This window comes from Alexandromys fortis, unplaced genomic scaffold, assembly GCF_014885135.2.
Source record: "Alexandromys fortis isolate MF-2015 unplaced genomic scaffold, M_Fortis_MF-2015_v1.1 scaffold_31, whole genome shotgun sequence".
NCBI classification, from domain to species: Eukaryota; Metazoa; Chordata; class Mammalia; order Rodentia; family Cricetidae; genus Alexandromys; species Alexandromys fortis.
This window is the reverse complement of record NW_026067974.1, coordinates 13,448,070-13,466,093: the sequence shown is the minus strand read 5'-3', so window position 1 is coordinate 13,466,093 and position 18,024 is coordinate 13,448,070. Positions and strand designations below refer to the sequence as shown.

At 41.6% G+C, this 18,024-nt stretch overlaps 1 protein-coding gene across 8 annotated transcripts in view; it reads left to right on the top strand.

The window, feature by feature from the left end:
• Brca1 (BRCA1 DNA repair associated) overlaps positions 1-18,024 on the top strand; it is a 72,359-nt gene that overhangs the window by 10,141 nt on the left and 44,194 nt on the right. For 7 of the 8 annotated variants that reach the window (XM_050156472.1, XM_050156469.1, XM_050156475.1 and 4 more), the window contains 5 exons: positions 6,566-6,619; positions 10,577-10,654; positions 12,773-12,861; positions 15,499-15,635; positions 16,643-16,745. In XM_050156472.1, the coding sequence (XP_050012429.1) occupies positions 6,566-6,619; positions 10,577-10,654; positions 12,773-12,861; positions 15,499-15,635; positions 16,643-16,745 (461 nt within the window). Of the gene's footprint in view, positions 1-6,565; positions 6,620-10,576; positions 10,655-12,772; positions 12,862-15,498; positions 15,636-15,881; positions 15,900-16,642; positions 16,746-18,024 lie in introns of those variants that run through there. The other variant, XM_050156474.1, reaches the window with a different exon arrangement.

The following is an 18,024-nucleotide window of genomic DNA, read 5'->3' as shown; positions in this document are numbered from 1 at the left end:
TTATATTTGAAGTCAAGTTAATAAGATTAAGGAAGATGTGTTTTCAGGGAGAAGATTTGAAAAGTGCTAGCATCTACCCTCAGCATTGCAGCTAAACAAAAACAAGACTTACATGAGATTTACAGGCAAATCCATGAACTGTCAGAGCCACAGAGGCAGAAATATCATTGCAAGAGAAAGATTGGTTTTGAAAAGCCTAAACTTACTGGGGATAATTGCAAACAGTGATCAAAAAGTCTTCAATAATGTGGCATTTGGGTCCATTTATTTTACATTCCCACGGGACTCAGTCATAAAAATGTAATATTCTTTCTCATTCTAGCAAATTAAACCATCAGTTAAAAATTCAGATACATAAAAACTACAGAGGCAAGAAAGAAAGTTACTGGTACATTTTCCTTTCAGTTACTCAGCATTCTCAGCCTCTGGCTGCACTCTCTTGTCTTTTTCTTTGAGGTGGCCCTCAAAGGTTTTGGTCCTCCTACCTTAGCCTCCAAAGCGAGAATTAGCGGTATGCACCTGTCAACTTTAGGCCTCCTTTTTTATTTTTTTAACCATGTCTCACTGTATAGTTCTGGCTGTCCTGGAACTCACTGTGTAGACCAGGCTGACCTTAATCTCAGAGGTCCTTCTGCCTCTACCTCCCTGAGTGCTGGGATTAAAGGCATGCACCACCACCTGGCAATTTTCATAATTTTTAAACTAGACTGTTCACTGTAGTCATTTTTATTTTTTAAATAGATTTATTTTGCCGGGCGGTGGTAGCGCACGCCTTTAATCCCAGCACTTGGGAGGCAGAGGCAGGCGGATCTCTGTGAGTTCAAGACCAGCCTGGTCTACAAGAGCTAGTTCCATGACAGGCTCCAAAGCCACAGAGAAACCCTATCTCGAAAAACCAAAAAAAAAAAATTTATATGTATACAGTATTCTGCCTGCAGGCCAGAGGAGGGCATCAGATCTCATTACAGATGGTTTTGAGTCATCGTGTGGTTGCTGGGAATTGAACTCAGAACCAGGTGGTGGTGGTACAGGCCTTTAATCCCAGCACTTGGTAGGCAGAGGCAGGTGAATCTCTGTGAGTTCAAGGCCAGCCTGCTCTAACAAGAGCTAGTTCCAGGACAGCTAGTACTGTTGTACAGAGAAATCCTGTAGGGGAGGGGCAAAACAAACACACACACACACACACACACACACACAAAGAGAACTCAGGACCTCTGGAAGAGCAGCCATTGCTCTTAACCTCTGAGCCATCTCTCCAGCTCTATAGTCATTTTTAAAGCTTAAAGTCATTTATATGGAATGTTCTAGAGTGGAACTGAGCCTACTGCTTTGTTATTTTCTTGCAGTTCTTAGGATTGAACTGAGGGCCTTTCCGTGGTGTGCTGCGTTACACCTGCATTCCCAATCCAGATGATTTTCAGTTATACAAACCCTTCTCCCTTGTGTGTTAGTGTGAGTTTAATCCAAGATTTGATGTGTGCTGGGCACACTCTGCTGCTGAGTCACACCCCAGTCCATGCAGTGAGTTCTTAAGGATAACTGATTGATCATGACTAAAAACTGTTACTTTAATCTCAGCCATTGGGAGCAGAGACAAGGGGATCTCTGTATTTGAGGCCAGTCTGGTCTACATAGCAAATTCCTGGGCTGCCATGTCTCAAAAAACAAAACCAACGCAAAACAACCACTAGAAAAAGTAAAAGAAAAGAAGTTGGGCTGGAGAGATGGCTCAGTGGTTAAGAGCATTGCCTGCTCTTCCAAAGGTCATGAGTTCAATTCCCGGCAACCACATGGTGGCTCACAACCATCTGTAAAGAGGTCTGGTGCCCTCTTCTGGCCTGCAGACATGCACACAGACAGAATATTGTATACATAATAAATAAATAAATATTTAAAAAAGAAAAAGAAGTTGCTCCTTGGGGTAGCTGTAGAGCAGAGCCTCGGTTCCTAGGTCTCTGCACTGATGTTCCTCTGTCCCTGAGTTATTTGTGGGGAGCAGCTTTATTTTTATTTTCAGGATGTGACTTTGAAGGTGGGATCTTGTATGTCTCCTTGTCCTGTGCTCATGTGATCTCATCTCAGCCTCCCCAAGTTGCTGGAGCCACAAACACGCACTACTACATCCAGCTCGTTTGGCTGTCCCTTGTTGTCACTGGGTGGCTCTTTTCACCCTTTTAACTATGCCTATGTGACACTTTTTTTCTTCTTTTTTGTTTTTTCGAGACAGGGTTTCTCTGTAACAATCCTAGCTGTCCTAGAACTAGCTCTTGTAGACCAGACTGGCCTTGAACTCACAGAGATCCACCTGCTTCTGCCTCCCTAGTGCTAGGATTGCCCGGCCTACTTAACAGTTTTTATGTGCTGAAATGGGTACCTGGTAGTTTTTTTTTCCCAGACCTAAACTTCTTTCCCCAGTGATTCACCCTGTTGAAGCTCAAACTGCAAATCCTCAGTAGACTGGAAATATTGTATGACATGAAAAGTGTTTGAAACATTTGAGTTTTATAGTAAACATTTACTCTTATCAGAAGCTAGAAGAGAAACATTTTAATTTTTTTCCCATTTTCATTCCTATTCGTCTTCAAGCTCTTCCTGCAACAGTCACTACCTTTTTACATATGGGAGTTTTCATCTGTTCAGAGTTGGTGTTTACAGTGTGTTTATATAGCTCAGATTGTAATTACCATACTGAAATATAATTATTTCAGAATTGAGTCAGTGGTGAGAATGAAAGCCATCTGCTATCATGACTCAATCCAATTTCTCTTTTGCTAAGAACTTTGTTTGGTGTCTAGCTTGTCTCAGAAATCATGATCTAGTGACAAATCAGTCTCTTTTGTTGGAACTGTGTTCTTGCAGTAGCCCAGATGACTGCCAAGGTGAAAACTGAGGACCCGGGAGAAAGCGTGACCTGAGATTATTCTGCCCATACAGACAGCTGGTAGGAGAAGCTAGCCTTCAGACTGAGTCAGGAGCCCCGTGACCACAGGAATTACACGACTAAGCCCTTTACAGCATGCTCTTCCCCCCAGCCTTTCCTGTGACCCTTTTCTACATTTAACATGAGGGTTGTATTTCCCTCTTCTTTAACGTCTTACATTGGCCTTACCACCAGAACTCAGTGTATATAGCTCATGCAGAGTGAAGCTAAGGACAAAATAGGCACGTTTGCTGCCATCTGGGCTCCCAGCTACCTCCCTCCTCAACCCTAGGCCCCCATCATTCCAGTTCAGCACAGCAGCCTTACACAAACACCAAGCATGGTCCTGCTCAGTTTAGCTTTTCTGCTCCCTTTCCAATTATTGCCTGGTTTGTTTCCTTACATGACTCAGCCGTCCTCCACTGCCACTTCCTCATTTATGCGTTTTATTGCCTCTCTCTCTATATATACACCCACCAATGTGCACTTCACCATTCTCTGTCCTTTTGCCCTGCGTGGTTTTTCTGTTTAACACATTTCTCCTTCAGGATGATAGTACATGCAGTTCATTTTCCTTTTTTTTTTTTTTTTTTTTTTTTGTGCAAATGCTTGAACTTTTTCATACTCAGTTAAAAAGGCAATTCCAAGCCAGGCAGTGGTGTGGCACCTGTCTTTAATCGTAGCATTTGGGGGGCAGGGGCAGGTAGATCTCTGTTAGTTTGAGGCCAGGCTGGTCTACAGAGTGTGTTTCAGGACAGCCAGAGCTGTTTCAAGAAAGCTCGTCTCGAAAAATAAAAAACAAAAGATGATCCTATGCAGTAAGATACTGCCATGCCCACCAACCTGAGTCTGCTCCTCAGGACCTGCTCATTGTTCTCTGACCTCCACGGGTGCACCATGGCAAGTGTATTCTCTCTCGCATTGCCCACTGTACACACGGAGTAAATAGGCACATTTTAGTTTGTTTTCCAAGACAGGGTTTCTCTGTGTAACAGCCCTGGCTGTGCTGGAGCTCACTTTGTAGACCAGGCTGGCCTCGAACTCACAGAGATCCACCTGCCTCTGCCTCCATAGTGCTGCTATTAAAGGCATGTACCACTGTTGCCTGATAAATACATTTTAAGGTGCTGTGAAGCAATCAAAAAAGAAAATGTACAGTAGGCTTGACATATCCATAGGTGGGGTACATTCCAGGATTCCTAGTGGGTGTCTAAAAACTCAACTAGTACTGAACCCTGCTTACACTATGGAAAAAAAAAATCCCTATATGCATACATGCCTTCAATGAACTTTTACCTTTTCATTTACAGGGAACATTTTATAGCCTTGTTGCGGTATATCTAAATTACCAGCCTAGTATGGTGTCATATGCCTTAGAATCCCAGGACTTGATAACTGAGCCAAATGGGATCATGAATTCAAAGCTAGCCTAACCTTCATAGTGAGACAGTAAGAAAACCGACATCATCACTGGTAGCCTTTGGGACCATATTAAGTAAAATTAAGGTTACTTGGTCACAAACACTTTGATATCCTGGCATCTGATTTGATGTCATACCTGACCTGTCACCAGTTACTTAGGAAAGCAGAGCACTTCAGTGGGAGAGCACTTGCCTAACATTTGTAAGGCACAAAGGGATGGTTCATATTTTGTTAGGGATGGTGTGGGCTTGGTAGGTAAAGGCACTTGCTGCACAAGCCTGGTGACTTTAATTTGATCCGTGCAACCCTCATAAATATGGAGAGAACTAACTCCAGAGTAGTTCTGGCCTCTATACATGTATTCACACACAGTTCAAGTGAAAACTTTTAACTGGGGCTGCAGAGGCGGAAGAGCTGCTCCTTCCAGAGGACACAGGTTCAGTTCCCAGCACCCACATCAGGAGATTGACAACAGCCTGTAACTCTAGTGCAGGGAATCTGACACCTGGCTCCCAAGGACAAGGACAGTACATAAATGTGGCCCACATACATCCTCTGGCACACATGCACACAAAAGTCAATATTTTAAAAAATCTTATAACTAAGGGAAAGATTACTACAAGGCAAAAGTTACTTTCTTTTTTTTTTTTTTAATGTTTTTTTATGTGTGTCCATCCATATCAGGTTATGTCACATGTGTTTGGGTTCCTGGAGAAGCCAGGAACATGTATCTGGTCCTTTAGAACTGTGGCTGCTGACAGTTACGAGCCAGGTGATACGGGTACCGGGAACTGGTTAGGTCCTCTGGAAAAGTAACAAGTGCTCTTAACACAGAACCATTTTTGCAGCCACTGGTTTGATTTTTTTGAGATGTTTTGATTTTTTGACCTTGACCTTGCTTCTTAGCTGAGGATGACCTTGAACTCTTCATTCTCCTGCTTCTATTTCTCAAGTTCTGGAACTGTGGGGATGCACTACCACACTGTGCACAGCTTTCCATTTGTGGCGTTTAGTTAAGATTCAGGATATGCATTCAAAATGCTGGCTGAAAAAGTGAGAATAATCAATATGAAATCGGCTTGTGGTGGGGGACGGGAGAAGTTGTTAAACCCAGGGCCTTGAATGTGCTAGGAAGGTGCTCTACTGCTGAGCTACATTCCCAACCTAGCTAATCTTTTCAATGCTAGCAGTAGGGTAGATCTTTGTGGAGATCAGCATTTCTGTTATGTTTCTGAATACTCAGTGAAGGATCTTTGTTTGGTTTTTTTGTTTTGTTCTGTTTGAGACAGGGTCTCGATGTGGAGGCCTGGCTCGTCTGGAACTCTCAGGATAGAGCTGAGTGCTCTTGCCTCCACAGGGCTGGAGGCTTCTCCACACCCAGCAAGATCATACTTTCTCCTTGTCCCTTGCTCCCTGCGTGACAGACGTTTAATATTAAATTGTCCTAAATCATGGTTCTCAACCTTCCTAATGCTGCAACTCTTTATTGCAGCTCCTGGTGCTATGGTGACCCCCAACTGTAGCCTAAATTCTAACTGGTCTTAATAATAAAAACTCAGAGTCAGATATTTGGGGTTGAAAGCAGGATCAGAGAAGCAAAGCAGCCAGCCAGGCCGTAGAGTTCTTACCTCTACCAATGCTCAGACCTAAAGGGTTGAGATTCTGTCTCTAGGAATCCTTGGACTGTATGCTCAGACTTTGTCCTCTGTCTGACTGCTTCAGACTGCACCTTAGACTGTAACGAGCTCCTATCTCCTCCCACATTGTATTCCTCTCTCCACCCAGCCATATCCCTTCCTATCTACCTCCCTAGTGCTGGGATTAAAGGCATTGAACTCCCAAGTACTGGCATTGAAAGGCATGTGCCACCACTGCCTCTAGTGGCTTAGCTCTGCACTCTGATCTTCAGGTAAGCTTTATTTGTTAAAGCAAAAATATCACTATGCCCAACCATAAAATTATTTCACTGCTACTCAGTAACTGATTTTGCTGCTGTTACGAATCATAATGTAAATGTGTGTTTTCCGATGATCTTAGGTGACCCCCGTGAACGGGTGATTTGACACCCCCCCACCAAGTGAAGAACCATTCCCTTAAATCTATACTCAGGCTCAGTTATAGCAATTCAAAGCTGAACCTCTACTTAAAAAACCATTTGCTTATAAAGAACTTAACCTCATTTTTTTTTTTCTCTCTCTCTACTTTGTCCTTGTACCTGTCTAGTTTGGAATTGATCAAAGAACCCATTTCCACAAAGTGCGATCACATATTTTGCAGGTAAGTGAACAATTTTGTGGATCCGTTATTAACTTTTGTGCGTGTTCATCATTACACAGCTCTATAGAGGCACTGGTTTTTCAGTTAAACTTGTTTTTCTTCCTCAGGGAGTAGTTATGAATTCATCATATATATTGGCCATCACCATAGTTCTTGGTAAAGTTTTGGCATTGCTTATCTAAAAGAATCTGTAGCGTCCCTTTGAACAGCTGTTTCGTCTGTTTTTGGTGTCCAAGGGTGAATGTAGACTGAAAGCAGTTGTGAAATAGGCACATTTTGTTCAGCCTTCCCAGTTTGTCATTTCTGTTTATGTCCTGCTCTTCCCACTAAAAAGGTGCAGTGTTTGCCTGCTTCATGATGCGGGTGAAGATAGAGATATGAACACTGTGTATTTAGGCTACAGTTCATTAATATCAATGATTCTAGTTCCGTGTGGCCCTTCATATCTAGAGGTGGTGGTTATGTATTGGCTGAATCAACCAACCGTGGGTCGAAACTATTCAGGAAACAAATTGTGTCTTCATTGAATATATGCAGAATTTTCTTTTCATTGTCCCCTAAACAATATAAAGTCAGAAATATGCATCATGTGGTTAAAAATAATTATTTATATTTGTGTGTCTATGTTTATGTGAATGTGTGCGTGCACATATGTATGGTTACCCGTGGAGGCTAGAGGAGGGTGTTGGATCTCCCAGAGCCGGAGTTAGAGACAGTCGTGATCTGCCACATATGGGTGCTGAGAAGTAAACTCAGGTCCCCTGGAAGAACAGCTAGTGTTCTTAACCACTGAACTATCTTTCCAGCCCCTATCATTTGTATTTTTTATGTTATGTATTTTAAGTAAACTATATGTTTTTTTATGTTAGGGGATTGAGTATCCAAAGATTATGGTATCCCTGGGACCTATCTCCCCCATTTTGAGGGATGACTATTAAGAATTTTGTCCTTTTTGTTGTTTGTTTAAACATTTCCCGGTATTATTGCAGTTCTAGCTGTCAGAAATTCAAAATGAGTCTTAAGGAGCTAAAATGCCACTGTTGGCAGAGTTGCTTCCGTCTGGAGGCAGCTCCCAACAGTCAAGGAGCTCCTTGACTCCTGGCTCTATGCTGCTGGGTTTTTGTTGTTGTTGTTGTTGTTGTTGTTGTTGTTATCCCCTTCCCTTCTGATCCTTTTGCCTTTCTCTTGTGTCAGGGTCTCTTTCTGAAGGAAGCTGTCTTCCCTAGGAGTGTTTGATTTTTCTTTTTCCTTTTTTGTTGTTGCTTTCCTTTCTCTTGTTTTTTGAGACTCACTTCTGTAACCCTGTGTAACCTTGAACTCATTGTGTAGGCCAGACTGATTTTGAACTTACTGTGATCCTCCTGCTTCTGCCTCCTAAATAATGAGCCAACACATCTACTGTATGTTGCCTTTAAAATGAAAATATTTAAGCCAGACATGATGGTTTACAATGTGTCTTAGTTACTGTTGCTATGAGAAAACACTGTAACCAAGGCAGATTATAGAAGGAAGCATTTAATTGGAGCGTACAGTCTTAGAGAGCTAGGAGTCCACCACTGTGTCAGGGCAGGAGCATGGCAGTGTGCAGGCAGGCATGGTGCTGAAACAGCAGCCCAGAGCTCACGTCCTGACACATGAACAGAAAAGTAGAGAGAGTGCATTTGGGGTGATAGGCGGATCTCTCTCTCTCTCTCTCTCTGTCTGTCTGTCTCTGTGTGTGTGTGTGTGTATGGGGGGGGTGTGAAAATATTTAGGGTTATTTATTAGAATGCCTTATAGGCTATTTACCAATGGAAGGCTCAAGAATCCAGTAGTTTTTTAGTCCACAAGGCTGGATGTCTTAGCTGGTCTTCAATAGACACCAGAAGCCCAAAGAATTGGCCTCTAGTGACAGGGAAGTAATGGACCTGCTATTGAGAGCAGGTAGACAAACAAAAAGAGAGCAAGCTTCCTTCTATGTCCTTTATATAGGCTGCCAGCAGGAGGCATGGCCCAGACTACCAGATTAAAGGTAGCTCTAACTGCTTCAAATGATTTATTTGAGGGAGAAAAATAAGCCCTCATAGGTGTGGTTAGCTATTTGGGTTGTAGTTAATTCCATATGTAGTTAAGTTGATAACCAAGAATAGCCGTCACACGTGGACCACATAATGAGTTCCAGGCCAGCCTGGATTATAGCTTAAGACCCTGTTTTAGAAAGAGGAAAAGAGATAGAGGAGGAGGAAGGGAAAAAGAAAGAATTTTTTTCTTTTAAACTTTATTGTTTTATATGTATGAGTGTTTTGCCTGCCTGGATGACTGCACCATGTGTGTGCCTGGTGCCCATGGAGGCCAGAAGAAGGTGTTGGATCCCCTGGAACTAGAATTGCAGCTGGTTGTGAGCCGCCCTGTTGGTGTTGGGAATTGAGCCTGAACCCAGGTATTCTGGAAGAGCAGCCAGTGCTCTTAACTTCTTTGGGTTTTTTTGTTAGTTTGTTTTTTCTTCGAGACAGAGTTTCTCTGTACCTTTGGAGCCTGTTCTGGAACTAGCTCCTGCAGACCAGGCTGGTCTCGAACTCACAGAGATCTGCCTGCCTCTGCCTCCCGAGTACTGGGATTAAAGGCGTGCGCTGCTACCACCGGTTCAGTGCTCTTAACTTCTGAGCCATGTCTCCAGCCCCCTTTCTGAATTCTGATTCTTCCCATCCTTCTCTCCTAAACAAAGATCCAGAGGTCTATTTCCACTGTCTTGCTCTTTTTCCTTGTCACCTCACTGGTTTAGATAAAGTCCCACGAATTTCTTTTTTTTTTTGGTTTTTCGAGACAGGGTTCTCTGTGGCTTTGGAGCCTGTCCTGGAACTAGCTCTGTAGACCAGGCTGGTCTCGAACTCACAGAGATCCACCTGCCTCTGCCTCCCGAGTGCTGGGATTAAAGGCGTGCGCCACCATCGCCCGGCCTTCCCACGAATTTCTTGATGGCTTCTGCCACTTCTCTCTGGCGATGGTCCAAGGCAACATAGCTGTATGATTCTGCTTCAAGAAGTTTACATTAAAATAATGATGATGATGATGATGGAGCCCGGCACACCTTTAGGCCCAATACTCAGACAAGTGGATCCTTGTGGATCCAGCCTGGTCTATGAAGTGGATTTCAGGGTAGCCAGGTCTAGACAGAGAAACCTTGTTTTGGGGTAGAGGATGGGGGAAAGAAAGTAATAATGGAAATAATTGTTGTTGTTGGCTTCTATATCAGTGCCTGTTAAACTATTGTGTATGATCGACTTATTTTTTTATTTTTCTTGTGGTTTTTTGTTTGTTTCCTTTTGAGCCAGGGTTTCACTGGATAGGCCTGGCTGTCCTGGAACTCACTCTGTAGACCAAGCTGACTTTGACTCAGATTCACCTGCCTCTACCTCCTGGGTGTTGGATTAAAGGTGTGCCATGGCACCTAGCTTCAGAACCTTATTGTCTTAGCTACTGTAGCTTTGTCATGAGCCACAGAGATTCTTTTATTTGGTCCCGGGGGCAAACCTGGGCTTGTGTATACTAGGCAGGTGCTTTATCACTGAAGTGTTTATAGCCCAGACCCTAGGCGATGAGCTTTTAAAAGAATACAACCATTTTATATTAGCTACTTAATCATTTCTATCTGATTATACTGCATGAAATAATTTTGAATATATCATTAAATATGCTGTGTTAATTTTTTAATGTTTTGTTTGATCATAATAGTAAGTCATATGCAGGTTAAGTTCAGTTTTCATAGGCTATTTCTTACATGGCTTGATTTTCTGCTTATGCAGCATCTAAAAATAATTACTGAAAAATCATTGTAATTTACCTGTCATTACCCTTTAAATGACTCTTAAGGGCAGTTGTGAAATTATCTTCATGGCTGTTACTTTTTGGGTGTTCTTTCTACGAAAGAAAATTAACTTAAATTGTTGGTTTTTTTTTTTCTTTCTTTCTAATTTATAGATTTTGTATGCTGAAACTTCTTAACCAGAAGAAAGGGCCTTCACAATGTCCTTTGTGTAAGAGTGAAATAACCAAAAGGTATATAATCTGTAATCATGAGAGGTTGGAAGCACAATGGCATGGAAAAAAGTAGAGATTCATATGTAGGTAATGTTCCGTAAAACCATTCATCAAAAGAAAAATAGACGGGAATGTGTTTGGGGGCGAGAGGCATACTAGTTGGTGGGGGGCTTGCCGGGTAGACACAGGCCTCTGAGTTAGTTCATGTCGGTACCACCAAAGCCAGATGTCTCGCAGCGCAGATGGCTGAGCAGGTAAAGGTGTTGTCAAGCCTGGCGGCCCGAGTTTGGTTCCCAAGACCCATATGATGGAAGGCGAGGCCTGCCTCTTTGCGACTTGTGCTCTGGCCTCCAAACATGAACTGTGGCATATACACACACTCCTTCCTAATTAATCATTTAGTTAGCTAGTTAATTAATTAGTCAATTGATTACTTTTTTTAGATTTAAGAATAAGGGCTGGAAAGTTGACTCAGAGGTTAAGGGTATTTGTAGCTTACGGCTGTCTATAACTCAGGTCCAATGGGGAGTCTTCTGACCTGTGGGCACAGTCGTGCACATGTTGCACACACATGTAGGCAGACAAGACAGACTTACACACAAAATAATAAAATAAAGGCAGGCGTGGTTTCACATACCTGGGACAGCAGCCCTCAGGAGGTGGGGGTTAGAGGATCCGCCTGTGAAGGTGTGTGGGAGGCCAGCCTGGACTGTAGGAGACCCTGTCTCAAAAGTGCTGGGAGCTGGAGAGATGGCTCAGAGGTTAAGAGCTCTTCCAAAGGTCCTGAGTTCAATTTCCGGCAACCAAATGGTGGCTCACAACCATCTGTAATGAGGTCTGGTGCCCTCTTCTGGCCTGCAGGCATACATACAGACAGAACATTGTATGCATGATAGATAGATAGATAGATAGATAGATAGATAGATAGATAGATAGATAGATAGATAGATAGATAGATAGATAGATTTTTTTTAAAGTGCTTAGCGAACAGATTATTTCTAAGATTATTTCCTTGGATGTTCTTGGGACATCTGCCATCACCCAGTCTTAGCAACTGAGTGCCTTATTTCCCATCCACATGCTCACTAGCCCCCATCCTGCTTAGCTTCCAACACCAAATGTGATCAGGAGCACTTGGCTGCTATGGCCACAGATAATATATTTTCTTTTCTGACTGTTCTGAATACAGAAGAATCAACAGTCTATCTCAGATGGGGCTGCACTTCAGTGTCTCAAACATTGTTCCTACAGTTAGTTTTATTAGGGCAGTGCCTTCATCTCCTTCACTAGTACTGTTGTTTCTCCAGTGTTTAATACACAGTGGGCAGATATTTAAAGGGGGAGTTAATTTTGTTCTATGTAAACCTAAATCTGTCTTTGGATTTTGGTGGTCTATTTGATGGAAATCTGAGAAGCAGAGCTGGCAGTGAGGGGTTAGGTTGGTTTGGGATGTTAAGAATCTGCTCTTGATTTATGTCTACTCTGCATTCCAGGTGGAACTTTGTGGCAGTCTCTGTTTGGCCTTGAAATTACTGTGGCTAGCCTCAAACTCCAGATCCTCTCAGCTCAGTTGAGATTACAGACTGTGCTACTCTGCCCTTGTAGCCCGCATTGGCCTTGAGTTAATCCCTCCATCTTGGCCTATCAAGTGCTAGGATCACAGGCTGCACAGCCATGCCTAGCCCAGGATCCTACTAATATTAGGGAGATTTAGGCTTTTGGTGGTCTTGTATGAGTGACCAAAATATTTTAAAAATCAATACAGTCTAATTCCATCAGGGAGAGCCAGGCAAATTCTCTGAGTTCGAGACCACTCTTGTCTACAGAGTGAGTTCCAGGGCAACCAGAGCTGTTGTTACACAGAGAAAGCCTTTCTTAAAAAAAAAAAAAAGAAGAAGAAGTATAGTCAAAAAGAGAATGAACACAGACACAAAATCAAAGCAAAATAAGTGTGCCCACAAGTTTTTTCTCGTGTCAGTGATTATAATGTGATGTCACTGGTATGTGTGTGTTTATTTTTACTGATTCTTTGAGTTTGTGCTTCCTGCTATTAGGAAACTTAGAATCTATGTGTTTGCATGTCTTTATTTTAGTGTGCTTAAAATTAATCACATATCTCAAAACAATTAATTTCAGAAGCCTGCAAGGAAGTACAAGGTTTAGTCAACTTGTTGAAGAGCTGCTGAAAATCACTGATGCTTTTGAGCTCGATACAGGAATACAGTGTAAGTGTTGTATGCTCGAGGGCTGGCTGGGGAACCTGGGAAGTTTTCCAAGCTATTTTATGTGAATAAGTGGTGAGACTTTGGTCTGGTTACGTTAAATCTGTGCCTGGAATTATGTTTTATTTATTGGAGGGAGCTTGGGTTGGGGCGGTTGAGTCTGTATTTGTATTGAGCCCAGAGGTCATCTTCAAGTATTGTTCCTCAGGAGCAATCCACGTGGCTTTTTGAGACAGGGTTTCCACTGGTACATGGTGCTTGCCAATTAGACTGGGATCCCTTGTGTCTGCGTTCCCCATGCCCAGCTGTTTATGTGAGCGCTGGGAATCAAGTTCAAGTCCCCATGTCATGCAGCTACTGAGCTCTCTACACAGCCTCTTTAATCTCTCTCTATATTTTTTTTTAATTTTAAATTACAATTAATAAAAATTATTTCATGTGTATAGGAATTTTGCCTACATGTATGTGCTGGCTAATTTTATGTCAACTTAACACAAGCTAGAGTCATTTGAGAGGAGGGAACCCCGATTGAGAAAATAACTTCATAAGATTGGGCTGTAGGCAAGTTTGTTGGGCATTTTCTTACTTGGTGACTGATGTAGGAGGGCCCAGCCCATTATGAGTTGGTCACCCCTGCACTGCTGATCTTGAGTTCTGTAAGAGCAGGCTGAGCAAGCCATGATAAGCAAGCCAGTAAGCAGTATTCTCTGTCCTCTGTATCAGCTCCTACCTCCAGGTTCCTGTCCTGCCTGAGTTCCTTTCCTTACTGCTTTAGATGATGAATTGTTATATAAAGTGTAAGCCAAACCTTTTCCTCCCCAACTTTGGTCATGGTGTTTCACTGCAACAGCAGAAACCCTAACTAAGCTCATGTATGTCAGATGCATGCTTGCTGCCTGCAGACTCCAGAAGGAGTTGAATTTTCTGGAATCAGTTACAATGGTTTTGAGCCACCATGTGGATGCTGGGGATCAAACCTGGGTCCTCTGGAAGAGCAGCCAGTGCTCTTATAACTACTAAGCCATCTCTCCAGTCCTAATTTTTTTTTTTAAGTTACTTTTGTTTGTGTGTGTGTATAGCGGGGTGTGACTTAGACCTGCCACAGCATACATGTGCAGATCCATACAGCTTTCAGGAGTTGCTTCTTTCCTTCTACTATGTGGGCGTTAGGGGTTGAGCTGAGACCTTCAGGGTTGTTGCTAACTGCCTTTACTCACTGGCCCTAACTTTAAAATTTTTATTGCTTTAAGTAGTTTGTTTGAGTGCAGACATGCATTTCCTGGGTCACACATTTGGAAATCAGAGAGCAACTTTTTTTCCCCTTCATTTACATGGGTTTAAACCTGAAAATTTCAAGGAAAAAGAACAAATATACAATTGTCTAATTAAAGCAAACTTTATTTTAACACTGGCCTGGTCAGGTCCGTACCCAGGATTCCTGGGCCCAGGGCCAGTGAGTAAAGGCAGTTAGCAAGCATTTGGCCCTGCTGGGCCATCCTGCCAGCCTGTATTATTTTAAACCATTCCTATCAGCCTTACATTTTATTTTTCATTCCTGAAATGTATATTTTAATGTCTCTGAAATTGGAGCATTTTATCAATTGTATGTCATTGCTTAAGTTTCCTTTCTTAGTGGTGTAAACAGTAGTGGTGCACCTTATATTGTTACTCCTTAAATTGAGAGAAATATGGTAAGTTTGTGAATGGGTAAATTTATTAGTTTTTAAGTGTGTAGGGGCTATGAAAATAACTTGCATAGTCTCTGAATTTCCAAACTGGACTTTAAAAAAATTCTTTAGGGGGCTGGAGAGATGGCTCAAAGGTTAAAAGCAGTGATTGCTCTTCCAGAGGTCATGAGTTCAATTCCCAGCAACTACATGGTGGTTTACAACCATCTGTAATGAGATGTGGTGCCCTCTTCTGGCCTGCAGGCATACAGGCAGGCAGAACACTATATATAATAAATAAAATTAATTAAAAAAAAAAAGAAACCAAAATTATATAAAAAAAATTTAGATAATCAGGAGAGATGGCTCAATAATTAAGAATGCTTAGCTGCTGCTCTTACAGAGGACCTAGATTTAGATTTCATCAATGACAGCAGGTGGCTTACAACTCTGGGGTCCAGTGCCTGCTGACTTCTACAGGCACCTACACCCACGTGCTACACGTGAACATATGCATACATACACACATACATGTAAATTAAAGAGTAAATTAGAAATTAAAGGTAGATAGACATGGTGGCATACACCTTAAATCTTAGCACTCAGGAGGCAGAGGCAGATGGATCTCTGTGATTTCAAAGCTGCCAAATTCCAGTCTAATCAGGGATACACAGAATCTGCCCCAAACATACAATGAAACAATTAAATATATCTATAATGAATTGTTTTTTTTTTGTTTGTTTCTCAAGAGGGGGTCTTTCTGTGTAGCCTTGGCTATCCTGGAATTTAGTGACTCTCCTGCTTCTGCCACTCCAGTGTTGGGATCAAAGGTGTGTGCTGCCGCCATCACCAGGCTTGTTTCGTTGTTTGCATTATCCTTACACAGCACAGAGCAAATACAGTATTCTTTTTGGGTATTTAAGGAAGATTATTGTTTTCTTCTAACTAAAACATGATACTTTATGTTTCAAAGTTGCAAGCAGTTACAGCTTTTCAAAAACTAAAAATTCTTCTGAACCTTTGAATGAGGACACTTCTATCATCCAGAGTGTGGGCTACCGAAACCGAGTCAAAAGACTTCGGCAGATTGAGTCTGGAAATGACACCTTGGTAAAGCTGTTTTCTGGTTTCTTTTCTGGCATTATTTATTAAGCATTAGCGTTGTGAATTAGTGACTGAGTGGATTTACATGAAAACTTAGTAAAGAGAGAATACTGGTAAACTAAGTGGCTGGACAAGTGTTCCAATAAGTAAGAATTATGAACTTAGAAGTGCAGGGAACCTGTTGTGATCAAGAGACACCTTATAATCTTCCCGTTTTATAACTTCAGCTCTGATGCTTGTCTGAAACAGAAACAAGAACATTGCTCTCATGTAAGCATTTGAAAATTACTTCAACTTAACATAATGACTTACTCTGTATGTGACCAGATAACAGAGATTACAAAGTATACCTTTACTGTTCATAGGAATACTGGGATTTTATGACTGTCATTAGTCCTTTTTAAAATGTTTTTATTTAAATGGTTTAGATTTATTTTATTTCTTGTTTTTTTGAGACAGTTTCTCTGTGTAGCCCTGACTGTCCTGAAACTCACTCTGTAGATCTTGAACTTGGATCCTTCTGACTCTGCCTCCAGAGCACTGGGTTTAAAGGCGTGTGTCACCACTGCCTGACTAGATTTATTTTTATCTTTAATTAATGTGTGTGTCTGTGTGGGTTTGTGCATATAAATGCAGGTGCTTTGGGTTCTTTGCAAGAGTAGCCTGTGTTCTTAACCACTGAGTCATCTCTATAGTGCCTGGTTTATTTTTTTTTACATCAGTACATGTGTTAAAGAACACTAAGACATTTTCATGGGTCTTTCACTTGACTCCCAGCCTTGCTACCTCTGTTTCTTCTTTGTAACCTCCCCCTCAGGCATTCCTCTTACCATTTATTTTTTTTGAAAATGTATTTTATGTTGCCAGTCTTCTCAAATATGATTGGAAACACAGATTATCAGCTTTAAATTTTTGTTTTAATACTTAGGAAATACTCATGATTATAATTAGTTTTGGAAAAACAAAGGAAATTTTCGAAAAATAAAACTTAGGCATTCTCTACGGTTTAACAGAAAGACAGTCTCAGTGTCCAGCTTTCTAACCTTGGAATTGTGAGATCGACGAAGAAAAATCAGCAGGCACGGCCTCGAAAGAAATCTGTGTACATTGAATTAGGTAAGGGTCTCAGGTTTCATGAAGTTCGAAATAATTGCTAGGTTGTTTAGGTTAAAATTTTATCAAAAATCTTGATTGTGATTTATATGTGTTGCTCTGAATTTTGGTAAATGAAGTACAATAATTTTATGGGCTCTATCGTGAATTCTAAATTATGTAAAAGTTGACACTTCACACCTTGTAGAATCTTACTTTATAAAAAGGAATAAAAGAAGATGTCTGGTTATAAATGTAAGTAAATTTTGAAAAAATATAAAGTCAAAATAAAAAAGAATATGATTAGTTGCCTTAACATTTAGAGAAATCTGCTGGGCGGTGGTGGCACACGCCTTTAATCCCAGCACTCGGGAGGCAGAGGCAGGCCTGGTCTACAAGAGCTAGTTCCAGGACAGGCACCAAAGCTACAGAGAAACCCTGTCTCGAAAAACAACAAATAAACAAACAAAAAAAACATTTAGAGAGATCTAAGAAACCTTCAGGCCCTGCACTCAGTCTCCAGTCAGCCAAAAAGAAAGGGGAAAAAAAAGAAATGAGCTCAAAGCTCAAACAGGACTCTAACCATCTGGTGACTGAGTTTGTCATCCAGCACTTGAGAGACTGAAGCAGGAGAATCATGAGTTTGAGGTCAACCTGGGATACATGGAGAAGAGCCCTATCTAAAAATAAATAAATAATCAAATTAGGAAGAATGGTTCTATTTCGAGTTCCCTGCACCACCATGTATGTAGAAGGAACTTCCTCCATCACATGTATCTTTATAACATTTATTGGATTTACTTGAAATTAACTTGTATGTCTTCTAATCATAATATATCCATCAACAATTCTGTTGCTTTGTACAGGTGGTAAGATGACTGTGTTGGTGAAGCACTTGCCACCAGCTTGATAACCTAAATTCAATTTCTAGAGTCTACATAGTGGAAGGAGAGAACCAACTCCAGTGCGTTGTCCTCTGACATCTACATTACACACACAGATGTGTCAATAAAAGTAGTGCAGTTCATATCAGTTCCTATTTAGGGCACTGAACCGCATCTTAGGTGCTGTTGTATCGAAGATATTGGTCCTGAGGCAGTTACTAATTTTATGCATGAGAAAATTAAGTAAACAAGGTTAAGAATTTGGAAGTATGGTCAGGCGGTGGTGCACACCTTCAATCCCAGCACTCAAGAGGCAGGCAGATCTCTGAGTTCTAGGCCAACCTGGTCTACAGAGTGAATTCCAGGACAGCCAGGGCTACAGAGAGAAACCCTGTCTCAAAAACCAAACAACAACAAAA